The 24,582-nt window shown below is 37.6% G+C and overlaps 1 protein-coding gene across 1 annotated transcript in view; it reads right to left on the minus strand.

Annotated features, from left to right (window-relative positions):
* The window catches only part of WASL (WASP like actin nucleation promoting factor), a 66,630-nt gene extending 45,094 nt beyond the window's left edge, over positions 1-21,536 (minus strand). Inside the window, exon 1 of the mRNA XM_029233228.1 lies at positions 20,909-21,536. Within this exon, the coding sequence (XP_029089061.1) occupies positions 20,909-21,025 (117 nt within the window). The 5' untranslated portion in view covers positions 21,026-21,536. The remainder of the gene's footprint in view (positions 1-20,908) is intronic.
* Positions 21,537-24,582: the final 3,046 nt, after the last annotated feature.

Consider the following 24,582-nt stretch of genomic DNA (forward strand, 5'->3'; position numbering starts at 1 on the left):
CCCTTCTCATACTAAATAACCATTCATTTTTGTATTTAGTTTTTGATTCTTTTTCTTAAAGACAGCCTCTCCAAATTGAATAAGTTTCAGACCAAAAAACCTGGATCAGCCTTACCTGGAGTGAGAAAATGATGCATCAATTAGAGCAACAAAATTCTGAATCTAAAGAAAATGAGCTATCTAAGCCAATATATTCCTTTTGCCAAACCAAATTTAACATAGCTATTTTTTAACATACAATGACCTTTCCCACTAAGAAAACAGGCTAAGCAACTTTAAAAAAACCCACTAAATAAAACAGGCTGGAAAGGCCAGTTATGTGTTTTGGGGGGGGGAGGAGGGAGGGGATGCTTTTATAGTCAGATCCTTCATATAACATTCTTAATAGATGACTAAATAGCATTTGCTTGAACGCCTGCTGTAATGAGGAGCTTACAACTTGAGGGAAAAAACTATCTCATCATGGAGCAGCTCAGTTAGAAAATTATTAATATGTAACCTAAACCTGTTTTCCTAGCAATTACCACTCATAGGTATTTTAATCTTTAATTATCCATTTAAACACCTGTTGAGCATTTGCTATGTGATAGGCACAGCACTAGGTACTGTAGCTACAGCAATATAAAAGTGGAGGTGTGTACTGTCCTCACTAATCACAGCGTACTGACTCCCGTGTAGCGGCAAGAACATTCACTTCCCTAGAGATGTGTCCCCACAACCCTATTTCTCAGGTCATCTCCTTTCCAGCTAAAATTTATTTTGATCATTCATCATCTGACCTGATTTATGGATTCCTTATCAGGCTGGTAAAATGAAGTAGATGATATTTAGATGTGGTCTCATCAATGCAGGATATTAGCTAAATGATGGGGGAAATAATTTATTCCCAATCACAAAAAGGAATGCATGTACACCCTCATTCTCATCTATCACACTGCATATTGGAGACACACGGGATTGTCTTTGTCTAACTCATTATCCTTTCTCATATCCTGATCTTCCATTTCAATTCCATGCTCCCAAAGGCAAAACACCCTGCATCTCACCCTCCTTTTACCTGGCTAACTCTATTCATCTTTCAAATCTCAGTTCAGGGGTCATCTATGGGATGCCTTAAGTGTTAACACTTAACCTACTATTGTAGCCTACTACTTATGAGGATACGCAACATGAGCTTGCCTAACAAAATACTTTGGTCAGCTTCAGCCATCAAAAATTAGAGGGAGAAAGCAGTGCCTCTTTTCACTAGGCTTTAACAAAGAAGACTCTTCAAAAATGCCAATGGACTGGTTAGGTAATTAGGTCCTTTCAAACTACACAAATGAGTGGGTTAAATATTTTTTAGTGGACTGTAAATACTAAAGAATAAAAGGAAATACAGAATTAAAAGCCAACAAGAAGCAAACATGCTGAGAAACTTAAAGTTCATTTGGAAACAAAAAAAAGCCTGGAACAGGAAAAATTACAATCTCTGATGTAGCTAGTACAAGGGTTTCCCCATTAGCACTCACAGATACTAAGAACAACTCTCCTAGAAGGAAGCCTAATGGAATGTTTCCTTGACAGCAGAGTTGCCATAAATCCTCTGCAGTCTAGCCCATGCACTCAAAAAATATAGGCAAGCATTACTCAAACAATCCTGCCTATGTGGAACAGTAATAAATTTATAAAACACTGAGAGAAAAGTTTTTAGTAATTAAGAGGGATGAGAAATATTACATAATCAAAGATAATATAACATACAGTATAAAAGAAGAGCTATAACTGATTGGCAATAACGCTAAAAAGTATTACCATGGTAAAGATGAATAAATTCATAAGATGATTAGATAATTTGCATCCTACAGTAACAACAGACTTTGGGGCAAGGAAATACAACGCAGTAAAATATATGGTACCCAAAATGTTCACACAGATGACCTACCTTATCATATAGGCGTTAAAATAAGTTCAGTTTGGTCTATTTAAACCAGGGTAAAGGAATAACTCATTTTAGAAACACTTCCATCAAAACTATTAAAATAATTCAGATCTTACATTTATTAATTCAAACCTTCAGAACCTTAAAATTATCCAAAATTACTCAGGCAACTGGAATTTTCTAGATCATCAAGAAAAATACCCACTCAATTTATTAAATAAGCCATAATTCAGCTATACAATGGGATATTATACAGCTGCTTAAAAAAAAAAATAAAGAGGCTCTTTAACACATGATAAAGAAAGACCTTCAAGATACATTGTTATGTGAGAAAAAAGCAAGATATAAAATGAAGGGTATAGTATGCTAACATTTATGTGCAACAGCAGAAGCAAGAATAAATAATTTGCATTGCTTAAATATGCATAAAACCATCTGGAAAAAGACACAGAAAGCTAGTAACAGTTGTCAGCTGTTTAGGGGTTTTCTGTGTGTGCATGGGTTTTGTCAGGCAAGGAGGGACTGGGCAAATAAATGTAGGATAGGATGAAAGAGAAACTTTTCACTTACCTTTCATACACTTAATTTTAAACCATGTAAATATTTTAGCTTTTCAAAAAATTAAATATTGATTTGAAAAATACACACACAAAAGAAAAACAAAAGACCTATTCGTGTCATATCGTGGTATAAGTCTGAGAAAAATAAAAACATCATCTTTCTGATTTAGAAAACTATAACTGAGGAAGCATTTCTAGTAGCTTTTAAAAGCCCTCCCCTTAAAAAGAATTAGAAGTGAACACTGATGAAAATAACATACTACAGTGTCTAAAGCTATAAAGTAAGAGAAAAGCAAACTTTGGCTAGTACCGGGAGATAGCCTATGTCTGTAATGAAGGTCAAAGTCTATGATTTCTTTCACAAACTTTCCCCTTTTGAACTCTTAAACATGACTAATCAAGTAAGCAAGTTTAAAATACAGTTGGCTCTATCGCCCATATTTTGTTACTATATATGCAGCAATTCATAATTATCCAAGCTTTTAAAGATAATCACAGGAATGTGCTTATATATTATATATATAAGCACATTTAATTTGCTTGACTTTCATATGTACAATCAAGCTGGGGAAGGACATGCAAAGAGAAGGTTAATCTAAGAGTAAGTAACAGTTTAAATTCAATGTACAACCTAACTTAAGGACTTTAAGTACAACATCTGAGACTCTCCCATACATTATGCATAAGAATTAGATAGGCAAAAAGGGGGGTGGGGATTGCACATAGGCAAGAACAGTTCTGAAGTTGTTTTTACGATTTACACTTTATAGGGCTTCCCTGGTGGTGCAGTGGTTAAGAACCTGCCTGCCAATGCAGGGGACACGGGTTCGAGCCCTGGTCTGGGAAGATTCCACATGTCGTAGCAACTAAGCCCATGAGCCACAACTACTGAGCCTGCGCTCTAGAGCCCGTGAGCCACAACTACTGAAGCCTGCATGCCTAGAGCCTGTACTCCATAACAAGAGAAGCCACCACAATGAGAAGCCCACACACCGCAACGAAGAGTAGCCCCCACTCGCCACAACTAGAGAAAGCCTGTGCAGAAATGAAGACCCAACACAGCCAAAAATAAATAATATTAAAAAAAAGATATGTACAAGCTTCCATGCACCTATTAAAAAAAAAAAAAGATTTACACTTTATTACAATTTCAGAGACTTAAAATTGTAGTGTAAAACATTAATAATGATCTAGTCAGTAATTTGAAAAATAAATTTACTCAACAAAACAAGGTTTATATACTTCCTCAGAAAGCTCAATGTTGCTAGTTTCAAAAGGCAATTTTTATTCTAAATGCATGAGCCAACATTTCTAACTCTGATTATTATTACTGAAATCGAATGACCATGCATAACTAGATGTTAGACTGCAACCCCTACAAAGGAGTAGGAAACTGACTGTATTTAAAAGGTATATCATATTAGTTTTTTTTTTTTTTTTTAAAGAACTTTACCATTTGATAGATCAAGAACTTGTGGGTAGCAGGGGCAGGGGAGTGGGTAAGATGTGAGGATTTTATATAATAAGAACAGCTCTACCACCAGCTTATAAAAACTAGTAACTGGAGTTCCAGCATTCCTCAGTTTTCAACAAGTTGGTCAATGAAAATAAAGAGAACCAGGAAAAACCCCAAGCTTCCAAAAACACGAAAGACACTCTTACACCTTTACTATCTGCGAATCTAGGATCAAAGTTGTGACTAAAAAAGTACGCCAGTATAGTACAGAGTAAACATTTTTAACAATGGCACCTAAAGAAGGTTTAGGTCAGTGACAGACCAAATAAATAATCATGTACTGTATCTTGGTAGGATTTTCACTAGCTTTTATATATATGATAAACTTACCTTGCAGGTCCTGCCTGTCCCCCACCCCCAATACTTCTAATTGTTAGAGAACTGCTGCCTCTTCCCAGGGACAAGCACAGGTGCTACAGCTCAGTCAGTTTAGATTCTCTCCCAGGAATTTAGAATTCCAAACTGAGTCATAAGACTGAGGAGTTCAGGGAAGAGATGAATGGAGTTGAGAGAAGTTCCACTGACTCTTGTTCTCAGAGCTTCCCAGCCTCCTGCTGTTCCTGAAACTTTATTGTTCAATTCTGTTTTGGATTCCATGGGATCCTCTGGTAGCCAATATATTCCTTTTTCCTTAAGCCATAACATTTCATTTACACATCCAATGAAGCACTTATCACTGAATGACTTGTTATAGATTCCTATGTGAGGTATGTTTTACCAATAAACTGTTCATCCTCTAAAGACAAGGGCCATGTATGTTCCCTCAGCCCTAGCACAGTACTTAAAATGCAGTGTGCACTCATTCACTGGATGAAATAAACTGAGAAAGGTGAAAAGTGAAAGGATTCTTTCTTAGAATCATATTAATTATTGCTACATTATCAAAATTATTTTAAATACTTTTTCAAAAAGGTAGAAATTGCTGATCTGTGCTATTTAAATTATTTTTAGATGACAACAGTTCTCTTCTTGGCACTTCACTGACCGAAAAAAACATCTACATGACATAGTGAAAAACTTCAGTCAATGCAACCACATTCCTAATATTTTAAATGCCACAAAACACAGGAATTTGCTGCCACCACAACCTCCACCCACAGAAAAGGGGAGTGAGCAAGGGTTTGGGGACAAAAAAAGCATACCAAAGTCAAAACATATTTTTAAAAATAAGAATGTACTTTCCCCACTAATTTTCAAAGCATGTCAAGGCCAGTAAGATGAGCACAGAAGCAGGAAATAATTTCCAGTACATTCACTTAAATAAACAAACAATGTTGTGGTTTTCAAGTGAACCTAAAAAATAGACAGTGCTCATCTTTTAGAGAATACTCAATCCCATCCATCTGGATCTGGTTCACATTTATAGAATACTTCAACAGTAGCACACACATTCTTCTCAAACTTACGTGGAATAATCACCAAGACAGACCACATTCTGGGCCATAAAACACAACAACAACAAGGAATTCATACACTGTTGTCTGTTCTCAGACAACAATGTAGGAATCAATATAAGAAAGACAGCTGGAAATTTTCAAAACATTTGGGGATTAAATATACTTCTAAATAACACATGGATCAATGAAGTCTCGAGAGAAACTTTAAAACATTTTGAACTAAATAAAAATTAAAACATGGCTTACCAAATTCTGTGGGATGCAGCAAAAGCAGTGCTTAGAGGGAAATTTATAGCACTGAATGCATGTATGAGAAAAGAAAAAAAGATCTAAAATCAATAACCTAAGCATCTACTTTGGGAAACTAGAAAATGAAGAGCAAATTAAATCCAAAGTAAAAAAAAGAAAAGAAGAAAAATAAAATTTATAGCAGAAATCAATGCAATTGAAAACAGGAGGAAAGAAATCAAAAGACAAAAAAGAGATAAGACACAAATTAATAACATCAGGGCCCAGAAGTAGACCCACACAAACATATCCAACTGATCTTTGACGAAGGAGCAAAAACAATTCCGTGGAGAAAGGATAATCTTTCTGAAATACGGACATCCACTTACAAAAACAAAAAAAAATCTAGATACTGATCTTACACATTTCACAAAAATTAGTTCTAAGTTGACCACAGATTTAATTGTCAAGTGTGAATCTAAATAACTTCTAAAAGATAACACAGAAAATGTACATGACCTTGGGTTTCATGATGACTTTTTAGGAACAAGAGCAAAAGCACAACCTGTCAAAGAGAAAACTGATAAATTGGGCTTCATTAAAATTAAAACTTCTGGGGCTTCCCTGGTGGCGCAGTGGTTGAGAGTCCGCCTGCCGATGCAGGGGACACGGGTTCGTGCCCCGGTCCCGGAAGATCCCACATGCCGCGGAGCGGCTGAGCCCGTGAGCCATGGCCGCTGAGCCTGTGCGTCCGGAGCCTGTTGCTCCGCAACGAGAGAGGCCACAACAGTGAGAGGCCCACATACCGCAAAAAAAAAAAAATTAAAACTTCTGCTCTGCAAAAGAAACTGATAAATGAATGAAAAGCCACAGACCAAATAAAAATATATACAAAATGCATATATGATAAAGGATGTATATCCAAAATAGGCAAAGAACTCTTAAAACTCAATAAGAATAAATTAACAATCCAACTAAAACGGGCAAAAAGACTGAACAGACACCTCACCAAAGAAGATACACAGATGGCAAATAAGCATACAAAAAGATACTCAACATCATATGGCATTAGGACTTGCTAATTAAAACGATGACCTATGACGATAAACCTATTACAATAACTAAAATCCAAAATACTAACACCAAATGCTGATGAGAATGTGTAACAACAGGAACCCTCATTTATCCCTGGTAGGAATACAAAATGCAACAGCCAGTTTGGAAGACAGTTTGTCAGTTTCTCACAAAGTTAAACACAGGTTTCCCATATGACACAGCAATCATGCTCCTAGATATTTACCAAAATCAACTGTAAACTTACGTCCATGCACAAACCAGCAAATGAATGTTTATAGCAGCTTTATTCATAACTGCCAAACATTGAAGAAATTGCAATTTCTTTTAATAGGTGAATGGATAAATAAACTGTGGTATATCCACACTAAAATGCAATATTTTTCATCAATAAAAAGTAACAAGATATCAAGCCACATAAAGGCATGGAGGAATCTTAGATGCATATTGCTGAGTGAAAGAAACCAGTTTGTAAATACCACCTACTGCATGGTTCCAACTATGACATTCTGGAAAAGGCAAAACTATAAAGAAGGTAAAATATCAATGGACCCTAGGGTTTCAGCAGCAGAGAGGAGGGATAAATAGGTGGAGGAGAGGGTATTTTTAGGGCAGTGAAACTATTCTGTGTGATACTGCAATGGTGGGTATATGACATGCATTTGTGAAAACCAAAACTTATATATCTGTACAGACTAAAACCTAGTGTAAACTATGGACTTTAGCTAGTAACAATGTATCAATACTGGTTCATCAATTTTAACAAATGTATCATATTAATGCAAGGTATTCATAATAGGGGAAAGCGGGGGTGGGGAGAGGGAGACAGGGTAACGTAAACCCTCTATACCTTCCACACGATTTTTCTGTAAATCTAAACCAGCTGAAAAAATAAAGTCTATTAATAAAAAAAAGATACAAGCTAACTATCTATATTAGAAATCAGACCTTCAAACATAAATTTGGACCACAGCCAAGAATAATCAGATAATTGAGGAAACGGGAGAAAAGAAGAGAGCAACTACATGAATATTAATTGAAAATTTTTTTCAATGATGAGAACTTAAAAAAAAATTAGTATCTTCAGATATATTTAATTAGTTATTATTGCAAAAGGAGGGGGGAGGCTGCTCTTAAAATACAGCAACTAGCAAATGCAGAATACTTTGATGGAAAATAAAAAATAACACCTTACCATTAAAAATTCAAAGATAAGTGTCACAATATCTGGTATCCAATAAAAAAGTTACCAAGTATGTGAAAAAGCTCTTACCATGCTAGAGCAAAGATAGAACATGTTAAGTAGAAACACAGAATATACTTTTTTAAATCCAAATTAAACCCCAGAGATGAAAACTATAACATCTGAGATGAAAAAACTAACATCTAAGTGGTATTAATGGCAGATTAGACATTGTAGACAAAAAAGATTAGTGACTTTAAAGACATAGCACTAGCTACTATCTAAAAGAAACAGCGAGAGAATAAGATGCAAAGAAAAAAAAAGAGCTGTACAGTAGTGAAGTCTAGGACAACTTCAAGCAGTCTATATGTGTCCAGCTTTTTTGAAGTCAAGCTTTTTTTGGGGGGGCGTGGATATTTGGGGGGAAAAAAGACTGAAAAATTTCCAAACTTGATATAAACTTACTATAAACTCACATATCCAAGAAGTTTAAGAAATCCCAACATAAGAAACAATAAGAAAACTAGAGCAAAGCACATCATAATCAGAGTCCTTAAAACCAGTAATAAAGAGAAAAATCTTAGAAGTAATCAGAGAAAAAAGACATGTTGTATACAGAAGATTAAAGAAAAGGACAACAACAAATTTCCTGTCAGCAGTAACTGCAAACCAGAAGATACTGGAGCAACATCTTTACAGAAAGAAGAAAAACAAAAAACAAAAAAAACTATCAATCTAGAATTATATATCCAGAAAAAATATCTTTCAAGATTCAGGGCAAGATATAGACTTTTTCAGAGATACAAAGCTGAAAGAATTTACCAGCAGCAGACCTGTACTACAAGAGATGTTTAAGCGGGGGAAAAAAAAAAGGAAGAAAAGAAAGAAAAGGAAGGAATGAAGGGAGGGAGGGAGAGGAAAAAATACTCTGAAGAAAACTGATAGCAGAGAGAAGTCTGGATCTAGACAAAGGAATTAAAGGCAACAGAAATGATAACAAGTGGATAAATATAAGAATTTTTTTTCCTTACCATCAAATCTCCTTAAAAGATACTTGAATCATTATGGCAAAATAACAATGTATCAAGGAATTTAAAGGTAAAATGTATGGCAACAATATAGCATAATGGCTTGAAGGGAAGAAATGGAACTGTGCTATTGTAAAGTTCTTATACTAAATGTGAAGTGATATAATAGCCTTTGAAAGTAGACTGTAATAAGTTATATACTGTAAGCCCTAAAGCAACTACAGAAACAAAATAAAGAGTTACAACCAATAAACCAGAAAAAGAGGTTAAAAGAAAATTTAAAAATACTAATCCAATCTAAAGAAAGCCAGAAAGAGGAGGAGGAAAGGAACAAAGAAAATGTGAGACAAACAGAAAACAAGTAGCAAGATGGTATATTTAAACCCAATCATATCAATAATCATCTAATTAAATGTAAATGGTCTAAACACCCAAAGTAAATACTACCAGACTGGGCTTAAAAAGCAAGACCTAACTATGTGCCGCCTATATGAAACCCATTTTAAGTATAAAGACTCAAAGAGATTAAAAATAAAAGACTGCAAAAAACATTACAACACCAATCAAAAGAAAGCTTCAGTAGCTTTATTAATAACAAAGTTGATTTCAGAGCAAAGTATATCAGGGACAAAGGGGGTTATTTCATGATGGTCAACTCTTCAAACAGGACATAACTGTTGTAAATGTTTATGCACATGATAAACAGGTTCAAAACAAGTGAAGAGAAACTGATAGAACTGCAAAGTGAAACAAATTCATAATAACAGTGGAAGAATTCAATGCCTTTCTCTCAAAAAATTGATAGAGCAAGTAGACAGAAAATCAGTAAGGAAAGAGACGACTTAAACTACACTACGGACCATCTTGATATAATTAACATTTTCTGAACACTCCACCCAACAGTGGAGTACACATTATTTTCAAAGGCATGTGCAATGCCAATTTAGACCATATTCTTATCAATAAAAAGGATCCATGTATTTTCTAACATAATAGAATTAAGTTAGAAATCAGTAACAGAAAGACATCTGGAAAATCCCTAAATCTTTGGACACTAAATTGCATACTTCTAGAAAACCTGTGGGTCAAAGAAATGAAAAGGAAAATTAGAAAGTAATTTAAATTAAATGAAAAATAAAATACAACATGTCCAATGTGTGGGATGCCAGTAAAGCAGTATTTACAAGAAAATGTATAGCACTAAATCTCTACATTAGAAAAAGAAAAAGGTCTCAAATGAATTACCTGAGTAGTTACCACCTTAAAAAAGAAAAGCAATTTAAACCCAATGTAAGCAAAAGGAAATAATAAATATCAGAACAGAAATCAATAAAATAGAAAACAAGAAAAACAACAGAAATCAGTTAAACTTAAATCTGTTAAGAAAATCAATAAAAATAACAAACCTCTAGCCAGACTGATTAGGACAAAAAAAACCCTATATAATGCCCGCTATTTATTTCCAAATAATACAGGAAAGGCAAAAGTGGGTAGCGATATAAAGCAAACAAGACTGGCCATGATTGATGCCCACTAAAGCTCAGTGACAGGTCCACGTAGATTCATTATCCTATTTTACTTTGTATATGTTTAAAAGTTTCCATAATAAAAATGTTAAAAAAAAAAAGCATGAGGTCAATCTATATGTACATAATATAATCTGCCCAGAATATGACCCCTTTCAGGTAAAATGCAGAGATACGTAATCATATACATACATACAAACAAAAAGGAAGGGAAAGAGACACATCAAAACCTTAAGAGCTTTCTATGGAGCCTAATTGTATTAGGGGATGAGAAGTGTAAAGGGCTGTTTTACCTTTTTAACTCCATATAGTGCAGACTGCGTGTGTGTGTGTGTGTGTGGTGTGTGTCTAAACAATGAGTATAAATAGGTATCGCTTTTGTACCTAAAAAAAAAAAAAAAATTTAATGGCTAGTACGGATGATATGAAAACTATATAACTACAGAAGGAAATAAGACAAGTGGCAAATAAAACAGACTTGCTTGCCAATGGAAATCCCCACTATGTCAATTTTTCTTAAATTCATCTACAAATCCAATGCTATTTTAAAGCAAATATTCTTTTGGTGGGAGATGGGGTGGGAGGCAGTCTTGAAAAAATACTAAGCATAGGCACATAAAAATAGCTAGAAAATACTGAAAAGGAGAGTAATGAGGGACTTTAATCAAACTATGTCATAATTATAAAGCTATACTAATTAAAAATTCAGTATACTGGCAAAGAAATAAACAAAAAATAAGAGAATGTAGAAATGGATCTAAGTACATCTGGTAAGACAGCGTTTCAAATAGATCGGAGAAAATCAATTGCTCAATAAATGACATCGTTTGTAAAAAGGTAGCACTGGCTTTCTACTACCCTTGTTTTCCAAAGTCACTTCCAGAAAGATTCAAAGATAACACGTACAAAATAAGACCATAGAAGTACTAGGAAAATGTGAGTAAATATTTTTGCAGTTCTCAACTAGGACAGTATTAAATAAGAACTTGATATTCTAGAAAGATTATCATATTTAACTACACAAAATTTAAAACTTATGCAATGACCAAAAATACTTGTCGAAAAATAAAATGATGAACTGCCAAAAAATACTGTAAAATTACTATCCCTAAAGAGTTCTTTAAGTCACTAAGAAAAAACAACCCAATAGAAAAATGGTCTAAAGACAAGAATAGGCATTTCACAGAAGAAATATAAATGACCGACATGAAAAAATATTTTTCACTAAAAACTACAAATCAAACAATGAGATTTTTTTGACCAGTGAAACTGTCAGAAGCAAAAAAAGATTTTTAAATTCTAGTGTTGATGTGACTATACAGTTTGGTAACACCTGTTTTGTAAGATAATTCAGCAGTATCTATTACTATTTTTTAACACTCATGCTCTCTGACTTCACTGCTTTGAATTTACTCTATAGAAATACTTGGAAAGGATACAAAGAAATAGGTATTTGAATGTTCATTACAGCACTGTTTCTAAAAATACACTGTTTCTAAAAATACCCATTGTTATGGGTTGAATTGTGTCTCCCTAAAAAATACACTTAAGTCCTAACCCCTGTATCTGTGAATGTGACCATATATCGAAAAAGATTCTTTGCAGATGTAACCAAGTTAAGATGAGGTCATTAGGGTTGACACTAGTCCAATGACTGGTCTCCTTATACAAAAAGAAGACAGAGAAACAGACAAGTAGAAAACATCCTGTGATGATTACATAGGTAGAGACTGGAGTGATCAATCTATAAGCTGAAGAATATCAAGGATGGTCAGCAGATGCCAAAAGCTAGGAGATGCATGGGACATTCTCTTTCAGTGCCGCCAAAAGGAACCAACCCTACCAACACCTTGATTTTAGACTTCCAGCCTCTAGAAATGAGAGAGATTAAATTTGTTTTTTTAAGCCACACAGTTTGCGGTACCTTGTTAAACTAGCCCTAGGAAACTATGAGAGGTTAATAAGCTATAAGAAATACATAAAATATAGGATGTAGTAATGAAAAGGATGCACCAGATACAAATGAACATGGAAATGTTTGAAAGATATACAATATAAGTGAAAAAGTTAAGTTGCAGAATACCACTTCTCTGGTAAGTTAAGTTGCAGAATACCACTTCTCCCCCTTCAACTCCTCACTGAAACCCATCCTTTTCAAATGTTGGTCAAGTCAAATATGGACTAGACTGCCTCCCTCTGTAATCTTCACGTGCACACCTTCACGGATCTAACTCCACTCCTAAGGCCTCAATAACCAACACTGTAAAAAGGATTCCAACAGCTCTAATCCTACAATTTCTACTATTTAGCCATTTCCACAAGGAGGTTCTGTTGTCATCTTGAATTCACAGAGCCAACCAAGTACTGACATTTTTTTCTTCACAATGTTTCTAGAATAGAGCCTTGGAGTGGCAACTAGATTTCATCAACTGTGAACCTGGACTGATTGGTAGTGGCTGTGTGTAGGACAAAGTAGGAAAAAATGCTGTGAGTGATAAGTGGTGTCTGCCATGAGAGCAAAGGCCAAGGATTTACTACCCTTCATAATCCTTTTTCCGTACCAGATGCTGCTACAATTCAGGTTCCTTAGCCAGGCCAGGTCTGGTCTGCTAAGATAATGAATAAGAAACTGTTTAGTAAACTTTAAAGTGTTAATTATTCTTATTATGAATAATAATTTCCAGTTTTCCCCATTCCTAGATCCTTCCTATATTGACATTTTTTGAATCAAAATCTTTGTGACTTCTCCCTACTTAGGGACTAAAGCTCAATCCCTAGGTTTGACGTTCAAGGTCTTCTAAAATCTGGCCTCAATTTATCTTTCGAACTTATCATTCACTATCTCCTCAAGCAAATACCATTCTCAGTTCTAGCCAAGTCAGTCTATTCAGTATTGCAGAGCACTCCATGAAAATTTTCTTCTCCTAAATTGCTCACACATTTTCCTACACTTGAACTGGGCTACTTCCTTGTTCTGACATAAATTCTGTAGGCCATTTAAGGTTCTCATGCTCAAACCCCACAATGATGTATTAAAACCCACAGTGATACACCTATCTCTCCTATTATTCAAAACTTTATTATATGCTGGCTTGTAAAACTATCTTTACATGCATAATTTTTGTCTTCCCTGGCTTAGTAAACAACTAAGGGGTAAGGACTAAACCTTCCCTACCCTTTCCATGTAGTCCAAGATACCGGGAAGGTGTTATGTACTCAGCAAATCCTCAATTCTTGATCATGACTATATTTTATTAATAAGAATAGAGGAAATCATTTGATTAGCTTCATGCACTGCATACAAATCAATAAGCTCCTTTACTACTATGAATATTTCTTAGGAATTTAGGTATCCTCTGATATTTTTATGGCAACAAAAGTATTCACCTTACTGGAGGGAGAATTTCACTTAAAATTTTTTATTTTGGAGCCAAAAAAAATGATAAACAACTTCACCTCTATTTTAATACTTAAAAACACTAGATAATTTTAGCTTCTCCAAGTTTAATATGAAAGTTTAACTTTAAAATCAAACTTTAAAATATTTCATTGTCCTAAAGTTACTGGGTATTTGTCTGATGATAATTTCGATCTCCTCATATTTTTAACAGCATTTTATATTCCCAGATGTCTTTCGCATTTCCTTTTGTTTCAATTTATCTGGTCTTTAATGAGTACTCCTTTTATAGAGACAGATTTCTATAGTAATCTTCAGGTCAAGTAAAAAATAAGTTAAAAAGCCAAATCATCATGGCAGAGGAACCGAGGACATAGAGAACAATTAAACTAACAGATAGTCATAGTAATTGAAATATGAAGTTACTACAAATCTTTCATTTGATTTTATTTTCTAAAGGGAGTTCTTCTAGATTCATCTCTTCAACATTACGCCAGTTATTTGGTTTCTTTAAAAAAAAAAAGGGTAATAGGGACTTCCCTGGTGGTCCAGTGGTTAAGACGCCATGCTCCGTACAGGGGGCCCGGGTTCCATCCTGGTCAGGGAACTAGATTCCGCATGCCACAAGTGAAAATCCCGCATGTCGCAACTAAGCCCCGGCGCAGCCAAATAAATAAATAAATAAATAAATTTTTTAAAAAAGATGCTTTTCTACATAAATAAAGAGTCATAAAGTCCTTTACAACACATTCCAAAGGGAAACTGATGTTTTCTAATAATTCCACTCTCTTATATTAACACTATAGTGATGTAATCCTCTATTTCCAAGAATACTGATAGATACAATAAAGAAAAACAATACATTTTTGTTACACTACATTTATGAATATAGTTAAATATGCCAAATGTCTTCTAATTAGTAAACAATACTTAAAAAAATACTAGATTGTTCAGTTATACCGCAATAAGAATTTTATTTACAGTTAACAATATATATTATATTACTCTGGAGAAGAGTGTATAAACTTGTTTTGCTTCCAGAACCTCTACAATGAAAGTGAACTCTATTAATAATGCTGAGTTCTTATCTGTTGGATCAAAGCTATGACTCTCAGACAGAATAATTTATAATGAAGCTGAACTCCATCTGCTCTTCTAAACCTCAACTTTTAATCATTCTAAAATAACCAAGTCAGTTCACTATAACTACTGAGTCTAACACTTAAAACTAAAAACTTAAAAAAAAAAACCTTATTTTCAACCTTAGGTAATAAGCAATAAAAGGTAACACCAAACTATCATATCACTAATAAAGTTTCATGTAAGAAATGAGGTTCTAGACGGAACTGGTTAACAAAAGAGGAACTCTTTAAAATAACTCTATCTTAATTAAAAGGCATACTTATAATAAGCCAAAAATTCCTTGTAATTAGAATAAATAATTAATAATTCAAAGTTAGTTAAGAGCTGATTATTCTATTACTAATGCTTTTTAATTCTGTTTACCCTGGTCTTTCTACAGTAAAATATCTATCAAATTATGATGCTAAGAAAAAGGTGAGTTAGAAATGGGAATCTGCAGTGAAATGACTGTAGATTATCTACCTTGCACTTAGACATATACTATCTTTGTCTCCACTGAGCAAAACACACATATGCCAAGGTTAACAGAAGCTCTGTTCTTTCCCTGCTAGAGTCCCTGGCAACTAGAACATTTAGAGTGGTAGAACATTAAAGGTGGAAAGACTGTGGTGTTATCTGTCCAACCACTCCTTTTCAGACCAGGAAAGTGAGGTTCAGGAAGGTAGATACCTGTTCACATTCACAATTAATTGGTGGCAGAGCATGGACTAAAACCCAGGAACTCCTAACTCTTATGCCAGTATCCCTTTTTTCCTTTCCGGTCAGCAGCCAGAGGGGCTTAGGCTGCCCAGAAATTCCCCAAAGAGATTTGTTCCAGCTGCTGCTTAACTCTTAATTTACATACTCTATAATGTACTGACTTTAAGCCAAAATGTTAGAATTAATTTACCTAAATCAAAACAAATACAATATACAGTTCAAGATTTTACTTTAAAACCTCTCTGCCAGTAACAAGAAATCTAAACCAAGTAGTGAATAGTATTAATGACAACATTCTTTCACATGCTTCTCCAACTCCCAGAACAATTTGTAAGTGGCCGGCGTTCTAACTGCTTTACACACATTATTGCATTATTCTCTGAAATCCTTGACTAAGTCCATTTTACAAATCTAGACCTAAGGCTCATACTTGTTAAGAAATATGACTATACTATAGAGCTAAGAATAACAAAAAAAAGGATATATAAACCCAGATCTGCTGGATTCTTCTAAATCTCCTGTGCTTATAGTTCACCCCGTATGACACTCACTTTTGTACTCACCTTTTCCCTCTTCACTAGCCTAGGTTGCCTTCATGTCTTTGTCTATTCCAAATCCTGTGAATTTTTACCTTTTTTTTCCTCCTTAAATATCACTCAAGGTGAAATACATTCCCAGCACTAACTTCCCTCCAGGACCGCCTCAATTTAGGGCTTCATCAAGACAATCATCCCTCATAGGCACCTCTCTCTCTAAACCTATTTAAGAATTTAGCACAGAAACAAATGTTGGACAGCTACTGCTACCAACTACATTAGTTCAGCAGAAGAATTAAACCACTTTGTTCTCCTAATAAATGAAGACTGAAGTCCAGATACCATCTGTATTAGAAACTGAAGGTTTTAACAACCTGATCAAGCAATGAAAAATGCTGAATGAACTCCTAAGGAGTAAACAAGTTAGCTATTATATTTATGCAATCAGTAAGTATTTAGTGATCTGTATGCTGGTTATTATAAAAATTATAGAAGACTATGTAGGCATAAGGTCTAATCTCCCAGAATTATATATAGGGTGAGAAAACAAACAAAAAACTAAAGACTTTAAGCAAGTTTAAAACAAGTGCTGAGGAACTAAAGAAAATAAAAATTAAACTTAGTTAATAAAAATGCCTTCTTAAATATCACTAAATCCTGAAACAAAACAAGTGAGTATGCAGGGAATGGTAATAGTTAACATTTCTAACCCCAATCCATCTGGACCAGAGGGATAGTATAAGGTTTTGTTTTCTCCCAATCCTTAATTTCTTACTTATTCAGGAACGGATATATTTAACTTTTCTTGGCAAGATGGATATACTCTTTACAGAAAATAAGTTAAATCACACACATGAAAGGCAACAGAACTACAAAACTAGACCTAGTAATCTTGTTTCTAACCCTTCTTAATTGTTCTAAGAAAATACCACCAGCTAATAAATTGCAACAGAACTATTAACTTTATGTAAAATTACATAACATATATTTACATATTTACATGTAACTTTAAATGAACCCTCAACTTTTTCAAAATCTATTTTTAAAAACTGTGGTAAAACTATAGCTTTACTGAAAATTCACCTCCTCCATGAAAACAATCAGCAACCTAGAGTTTCATTAACATCTAGGCATATTTACATCTAGTGACACATGCATGTTTCTGCATACTTTTTCTGCTGGTGGTTTTATACCTGCCTTTTCCCCAGTTCCCTTCCTTCATGCCCTCTACCTAAGGGGGATGAAATCCTACTGGAGTCTTTTGCTCCTTTATCCCACTAGCACTGCTTTAATTCACACCCTCATCATATTTCATGCAGGTGATTGTAAACACGTATCTGATCTCCTTTGCCTCCAATCTAACAACCCTCAATCCACCTTCTATAATAGAGTGCCTCTACCTTTCTCCCCAAACTTTCTAAAAGTCAAATCTGATCTTGTGGTACCCCACTAACTAGCGCAATACTTCCTCAACTGCATCTCTTACACCTATGAAATACACATTGTTATCTGATGGGGTTAGAGAAATGCTGTCCTGAAAGAATTTATGGACCAAAGATTGAGGGAAAACCTATTAACATTTCCAATGTGCTTCAGGATTACCCTATTAGAAAACAGTGGATTTTAGCAGTGGTTCTCAAACTGTGATATAAGTTGGAGACTTCTATTAAGCATGCTAAAAATAGAAATGTCCAATTACACCTCAGACTCAATGAATTTGAATATTATCTAGGAATTTGGCCTAGCCATATGCATTTGTAATCATCTCCCCAATGATTCCAATGCATACCTAAACTTGAGACCCCTTCTTGCTCCATAACATACTATTAGGAGGTCCCCTGACTTCCCAAGCTGTTTCATACCTCTCATCAACCTGGGGGGTAGTCGGCCCTCCAAATCTCTGGACATGGAGGGCTGACTGCAAGGGACTTGAGCACCCGATGACGACTATACCTACTAATCTTAAATGTTCAGGTACTGACCATTCTAAAAAGCGTTTACTCATCCTCTCTTCTGATCTCCTAAACTTTTATAAAAATAATAGCATCTACACATATAGTCCTTCTAATCCACACAACCACCCCAAGAGATAGTATCCTTATTTTAGAAAAGAGAAAACCAATGCTAGGACAGGGGGCTTAAGAAACTTGTCCAAAGTGACCATATGAGTTTAAACCCTGATCTGCTGATTACAAAGCCAGGATACAGGATTTTCCATTGTGACATGCAGCCTCTTGCACATCACTCTGAAGTACTGACATACTCACCAGTTTACACATTTGTTTCTCTTTTTAGATATAGTAAGCTCCCTTAGTGCAGGCATCAACCCTGATTTTGACCTCAACATTTAGCTACTCAATACATATTTGCTGAGTGAAAGGAGGAATGAAACTCCTTGAGAGCTGGGACTACAACTACTCCTGTTTCATTTCCTGAATTCTTAGATAGAGTTCTGAATACATCTTGCTAAACAAATTTGGTCTGACCTATAAATCTCATTGCTTCATTTTTTTTTTTTTAATGAGACCATGTATTTCAGTACTGTACAAAAAACTGCATAGTCAGCAAAGGAAAAAAAAAAGGATTGTTCCAGAAAATTAACATATCATTCTTTACTCTGTAATAATTGGAGACTTCAAATATTAAAGTTAATCTCCGCAACCATTTCACACCACAAGAGCAGGTAACTACAACAGTGTGGTTTTAAATGACAGAAATTCATTCTCTATCTATCGCTGTATTCTTCCACATCAGTCATTTTTTTGAAACCAGTAAACATTACAGGTAAGCACAGAGCAATTAGTCAGTATACTTGGGTATAAATGTAATGTCCTTCCTGCTTAAAGTTAATGCGTCTGGTAGGTAACACATGGTACAACTACTTGCTTTCTGATACAGATTACACAACAAAAGTGGTAAACCCACAAACTTTAAATAATGTCATTTTTGAAGTACTGAAGATTTTCCTAAGTTGAAAATATTCAAAAATTAGTGCTGCTTTAAGAGTCTTACACTTTAATTATATCAGTTTCTGATGAAAAATAGAAGTTACTATTCCTTTCATACCACTTTTAAATAAGTCAATAACAAGTAAGAAAAAAAACTCTTCTAAAACAACATGATGTAGTGGAAAGTACAACAGAGTAGGCATCAGGAGTCCTGGTTTTCTAGTTCTGGTTACATTACTAAATTGCTGGGTGACTTCGGGCTCACTGGCTCAGTTTTCTCATTGGTTTAAAAAGTGTGTGTGGGGAGTAAAGGGCTTGACTGCCCTTACAGTTGTGTCCCCCAGTTCTCATTTTAAGCCACCCCCCTCATTTTATTCTTCTAATCAGGTCTAACTTCTGAAATCTGAAACACATCTGAACTGAATGTAATGATTCAATCTCCTACTGGATGGCACAGGATACAAAGGGTAAACTCCTAGAAAGTTAACAATTAATCTGGTAACTTCCCAGAACCTGTCTAATCCCAACTTCTCAAACAGGCAGGTGGCGTCTGGTTTGACACACTTAGCACTACTAAGAAAAGCTGTAAAAGGTACAGCCCTGTTGGCATTTCACTCGGTGCTTCCCGGGTTCCAGTGGCACATACTCCGCAGGTGTTAAGCAGTAAAGGGGGAAGAAAGGGACCCAAACAGCGTTCCAACAAACTCAACCACAGTTCAACCCAGCCAGCGCAGTAAGATGCAGCCTAACGAGGCCTATCCCGCAGAGCAGAACCTCCCCACCCGCAGAAGTGCCAGCGGCCCGTGTAATGAACGCTTCCGTCAACAACACACATTCCCCTTCCCACAGCAGAGCTGCTCGCTCCCAACCGGCCATCGGGGCTTGGACCAGGCCGCACTGCACGAACCTAAGACCCATGCTCAGACCCCCAAAGGCCAAGAACTGTTGGAGACTGCGGTTCCTCTGCGCTTGGTGTGGGAGAGCAACATCTCCCACCAATGGAAAGAAAGAAAGAAAAGAAAACAACAAAAAAAAACCCAAGATCAAAAAACAGTGGAGAGGAGAGAAAAACCAGGCCTGGGCGAGACCGCTGGAGAAATAAACCTCGTTTCTCTGCAATGGGGAGCAGTAGCATTTCCTGCCCTCATTCTTAACAGACGCACTCGACTTCATTCCTCAAAGGAATGAAGATCCTCAAAGGAGATTAAAAAACCACCTTATGGTCCGATTCATTCATATTTGGGCCTCGGTCCCCGACCGACCCACTCCTGAAACCTCTGGCATTGTGAAGAAAGGCGCCCCCAGATCGGCTGTAGGTGGAGAAGCGAGGGCCAGTCCAGGGACCCAGTTACTAAGATCAAGCAGCTCGGGCAAGAAGAAAATCCCCGTGAGGCCTGACAGTAAAGTCTGAGTCAGCAGCAAGGGCACGGACCCGGGTCCGACCGAGCAGGGCTCCAGGGCAGGCCTGCGGAGGTGACACTTCCCTGCGTGCTCCCCGGGCAGGTCCGGGAGGCGGCGTCCGGCCGCGCCGGCCCGCACCCAGGAAGCCGGGCCGGAGGGCCGACGCGGGGCCGGAGGACCGACGCGGGGCCGGAGGGCCGACGCGGGGCCGGGGCCGACGGGAGGCCTGGCCGGCAGCACCACCGCCCACCCGCGCCGCTCCCGCCTCCTTCCCCACTCCCACTTCCCGGCCCTCCAGCCCGGGCCCGTGAGGTAAGGCCGGGGGCGGCGACGCGGGTCTCGGCCACTGACCACACATTTCTTGCCCAGGAAGGTGAAGAGGGACTCGTTCTCCTGCGGGGTGAGCAGCAGGGACCCCACGTTAGTGACCCTCCGCGGCGGCGGCGGCTGCTGCTGGCCGGAGCTCATGGTTTCGCCGGCGGGGTAGGGAGGCCAGGGCCGTCTCCTCCAGCGAGTGGGCGAGCTCTCGTCCCCTTTCTCGGTGACAGGGGCGGGAGGAGGGTAATCAGAGGCGCAGCATCTCGCAGCTCCGCCGGCGCGTGGAGGAGGCCACGGGAAGGAGGAGTCGACGGCGGGCCGCGCTGAGAATGGGAAGTCCCAGCTCCGGCCAGCCCAGGCTCTGGCCGGAGGCTCGTTGTCTTCGCACTCCGGCGACTGCGCTAAACTCCCAACTCCTCCTCCAACCCTCCTTCGGCGGCGGCAGCGGCAGCAGCGGCGGCGGCCGCACAATTCAACATGGCAGCGGGGACGGGCGAGACCACAGGACGCAAGACGCGGGGGAGCGCGCCGGAAACGCGCGTCTGCGGCCCCGGGAGGACCCCCCCCCCACGTCGCGGCTGGCTTCGCCGCGCCGGACCGAGGCCACGCCCCCTTCCGGCCGAGGGGCGGCCGGATGCGGGGCTGCGGGTCAGGCGCGGACTACCGGGTTTGGGCTCCTTTCTCGGGTGTTTTCCGCTGGCAGAGGCCTGGAGGGAGGAGGCGTCAGGTCTCCGTGGCCGAGCTGCCCGTCTCTCTTCTGCGGACGCACACCTTTGCGGAGCTTCAGTGCAGACCCAGGTCATGCTCCGCGGACGAGGTCGCATTTCTGGGGCGCGACAGCCGGACGTTCACACCACTTGTCAGAAAGGTCTGGAATCTGCAGACGGAAAATGGGAGAAGGGACGCGCTCCCCCGTGCTCCTCGCTGGTTCCGTCAGAGCCGCAGGTGCCTACGGTTTCTCAGAGTTTGTCCAGACTTCAGCAGTGGGAGTGGGAGTGAAGGACCAGGTCTCTCCCAGAATTCTGAAACAGAGATCTTGCTGATGGATGTTCCGAGAAAGCAGACGCACTTAGAAAAGATCTCTACCGCCCGCTGGTGTGTCTCGTAGGACAAATGTGTCTGTAACATTTCAGTTCAGCCTCTTCTCCAAGGGTCCTCCACACATTTCCCCCCCCCGTTTGTGAATTGAAAAATATTTCTTTTTTCCCCCCTCTCGTCGTTTTCTTTCTCTCAAACCCGAAAGATTTTGTGTTCTTTTTATCCAAAATGAATGTGCCCATTTTGGGGTGTCACCCAGGGAAATACATATTGTGATTTAATCCTTAGAACTTATAGATCTCAGGAGTTTGTTTTTTTTTTGTATGTCTCAGAATACTGAAAGCCACCTAGGATAACCCCCTTTGTTCAGTAAATTAAATACGAGACAGCTGTATTAAAACCAAGTTTTGAAATATGTAAATGATAAATAATACCCACTGCTGTGAATTATAAATAAGCATCTCCACTTTAAACAAATTAGCATTTATTGCATAAACTTTACCATCATGTTTGCTTGCTATTCGGTTAAAACAAAAGAGTTACCTATATTAAACTTAGGACATCTATCCTTTGCCAAATGAAATTTGGTAAAACTATTTGATTTTTATATTTCTGAAAGCTCCCAGTACAAATCTTGGATGTACTAAACAGACTGCTAAACCATTATCAATACACTTTAAAAATATAAAATATTTGGGCTTCCCTGGTGGCGCAGTGGTTGAGAGTCCGCCTGCCGATGCAGGGCACACGGGTTCGTGCCCCAGTCCGGGAAGATCCCATATGCCGCGGAACGGCTGGGCCCGTCAGCCATGGTCGCTGAGCCTGCAGGTAGGGAGCCTGTGCTCCGCAACGGGAGAGGCCACAACAGTGAGAGGCCCGCGTACCGCAAAAAAAAAAAAAGTGAGGTTCCTATATGTAAAAGCCACAGTGATAGTGGAAAGCATTACCAATTCTTGAGAAGTAGAGATTAGTTTCATAATATTTTCAAACCTGTGAACCAGGATAGTAACAGAAGTATAGGCTTCAGATAGGCCTAAGCTGGAGTTCTTATTCTGTCATTCTAACCTTATGGACTTTGGCCAAGTTGCTATTCTGAGTTTGTTTCCTCATCCATAAAGTGAAAATAATTTCTGTTTAATAAAGGTGTAGCATAAACAGATAATTCAACATACTTCAAAGTTACAAAATTTACCAAGATAACGTGTAAAATACCTGATACAGAGTGGTTACTCAAATACTATTTGTCCTGTCATTGACCATCCTTGCCTGTGGTCTGCTCTGCCTTCCCTTAGCTAAGGGAGCAAGCGTTGAGCTGAAATGTGTACTTTTACCTTGGTCGTATCTAAGCATGCTACTTTGAAAATTGTCCTTCGTATTTGGGACTCTATATAGTTCTTCAGATAGATAGTGAATTTGGGGCATAATTTCTTTGTTAGCAGAATTTCTAGTTAGGCTATATGTTATGTCACATAGGTTTATGTGTCCCAGTATGCTGAAATTACAAAACTTTTTGAAACTATCAATCTAGAGACACAATCATATTAATTTCTAATAAAAACTGAAAGATAGCAATTTTTATGCCAGAATGCCAGCTTTTAAACGTTTCAGACTACCAAACTATTTTGAAGATAGGAGAGAGAGATGTGGAAAAGGACTGAAAAAAGAAGCTATAGGAGGATAGTTGAATGGACAGTAGCTATGAGTTGAAGAATCTGTCCCGTGCTGACAACTATTGGGTTCCAATCCTTTCACAACCTGTTGTTAGTCTAGACTATTTATTTTTTAATTGATTTTTTTTCTTTCAGGAAATTTTCAACAACTTATCTATTTCTAAATGCAATTTTCTGACTCTTTTGCCCTTGTTCTTTTTTCTTTAGAAATGAGGATGGGAAATTATAACGACCATAGGCTTTTGTTTCAAGCCCAAAACATGTCTTTAACTTTTCCTCAAAATTTTAAATATGGTTTTGTCCACAGAATTGCAATTTAAGTTCTTATTTTCTACCCCTTCCTTGTCGCTTTTGCTTTTCTCTAGGCTTTTTCCAACTTTTTGTTCTTAATTCTTAAATTGTGGGAAATGTAAGCGTGGACATTGCATTGGCAATAGGACTTCCTTACTCTCATGAACATGTGAACAAGCAATATTTGGATTTTCCTGCCTTACCATGCATACAAGGATTCTATTTTTCCACGATCATCCTGAGACCAAGCAGTACCAGCTGTATTTGTTTGAAAGGTTTTAGCAAGTCCCCTTCTTCCTTTGATTCTTGAGAGCATATCCTTTATTTGGCAGAACACAAGACAACCTTCTCTCTGTTTTCCTTGGCAAGTTATTTTCTTATCTCAAATTCTTTTTACCCAGTTTGAGAGACTGGATTTGATCCAGGAAATAAGAAGGATTCTATTTCCCTTCAACTAAGTATCTTGAAGTTTGTAAGCTAGGTGAAGAAGACTGTAGGGATTCTAATCTTCCTGTAGGTATAAAATGCATAAGCTGTCTTAAAATGTCTATGGATATCACTCAGAATAAGGCAATTCATGTTTAATTTTTCCTATTTGACTTTCCTTGACTCACTTAGAATCTATTTTAGGTCTTTTATTTTCTTCTCTCTTTGCTATAATCCTTTAAGGTAAAGTCCTCATTTTAACAGAAAACATTAGGGTAGCGT

Source organism: Monodon monoceros, unplaced genomic scaffold (genome assembly GCF_005190385.1).
Source record: "Monodon monoceros isolate NGI ecotype Baffin Bay Population unplaced genomic scaffold, NGI_Narwhal_1 Super_Scaffold_2, whole genome shotgun sequence".
NCBI classification, from domain to species: Eukaryota; Metazoa; Chordata; class Mammalia; order Artiodactyla; family Monodontidae; genus Monodon; species Monodon monoceros.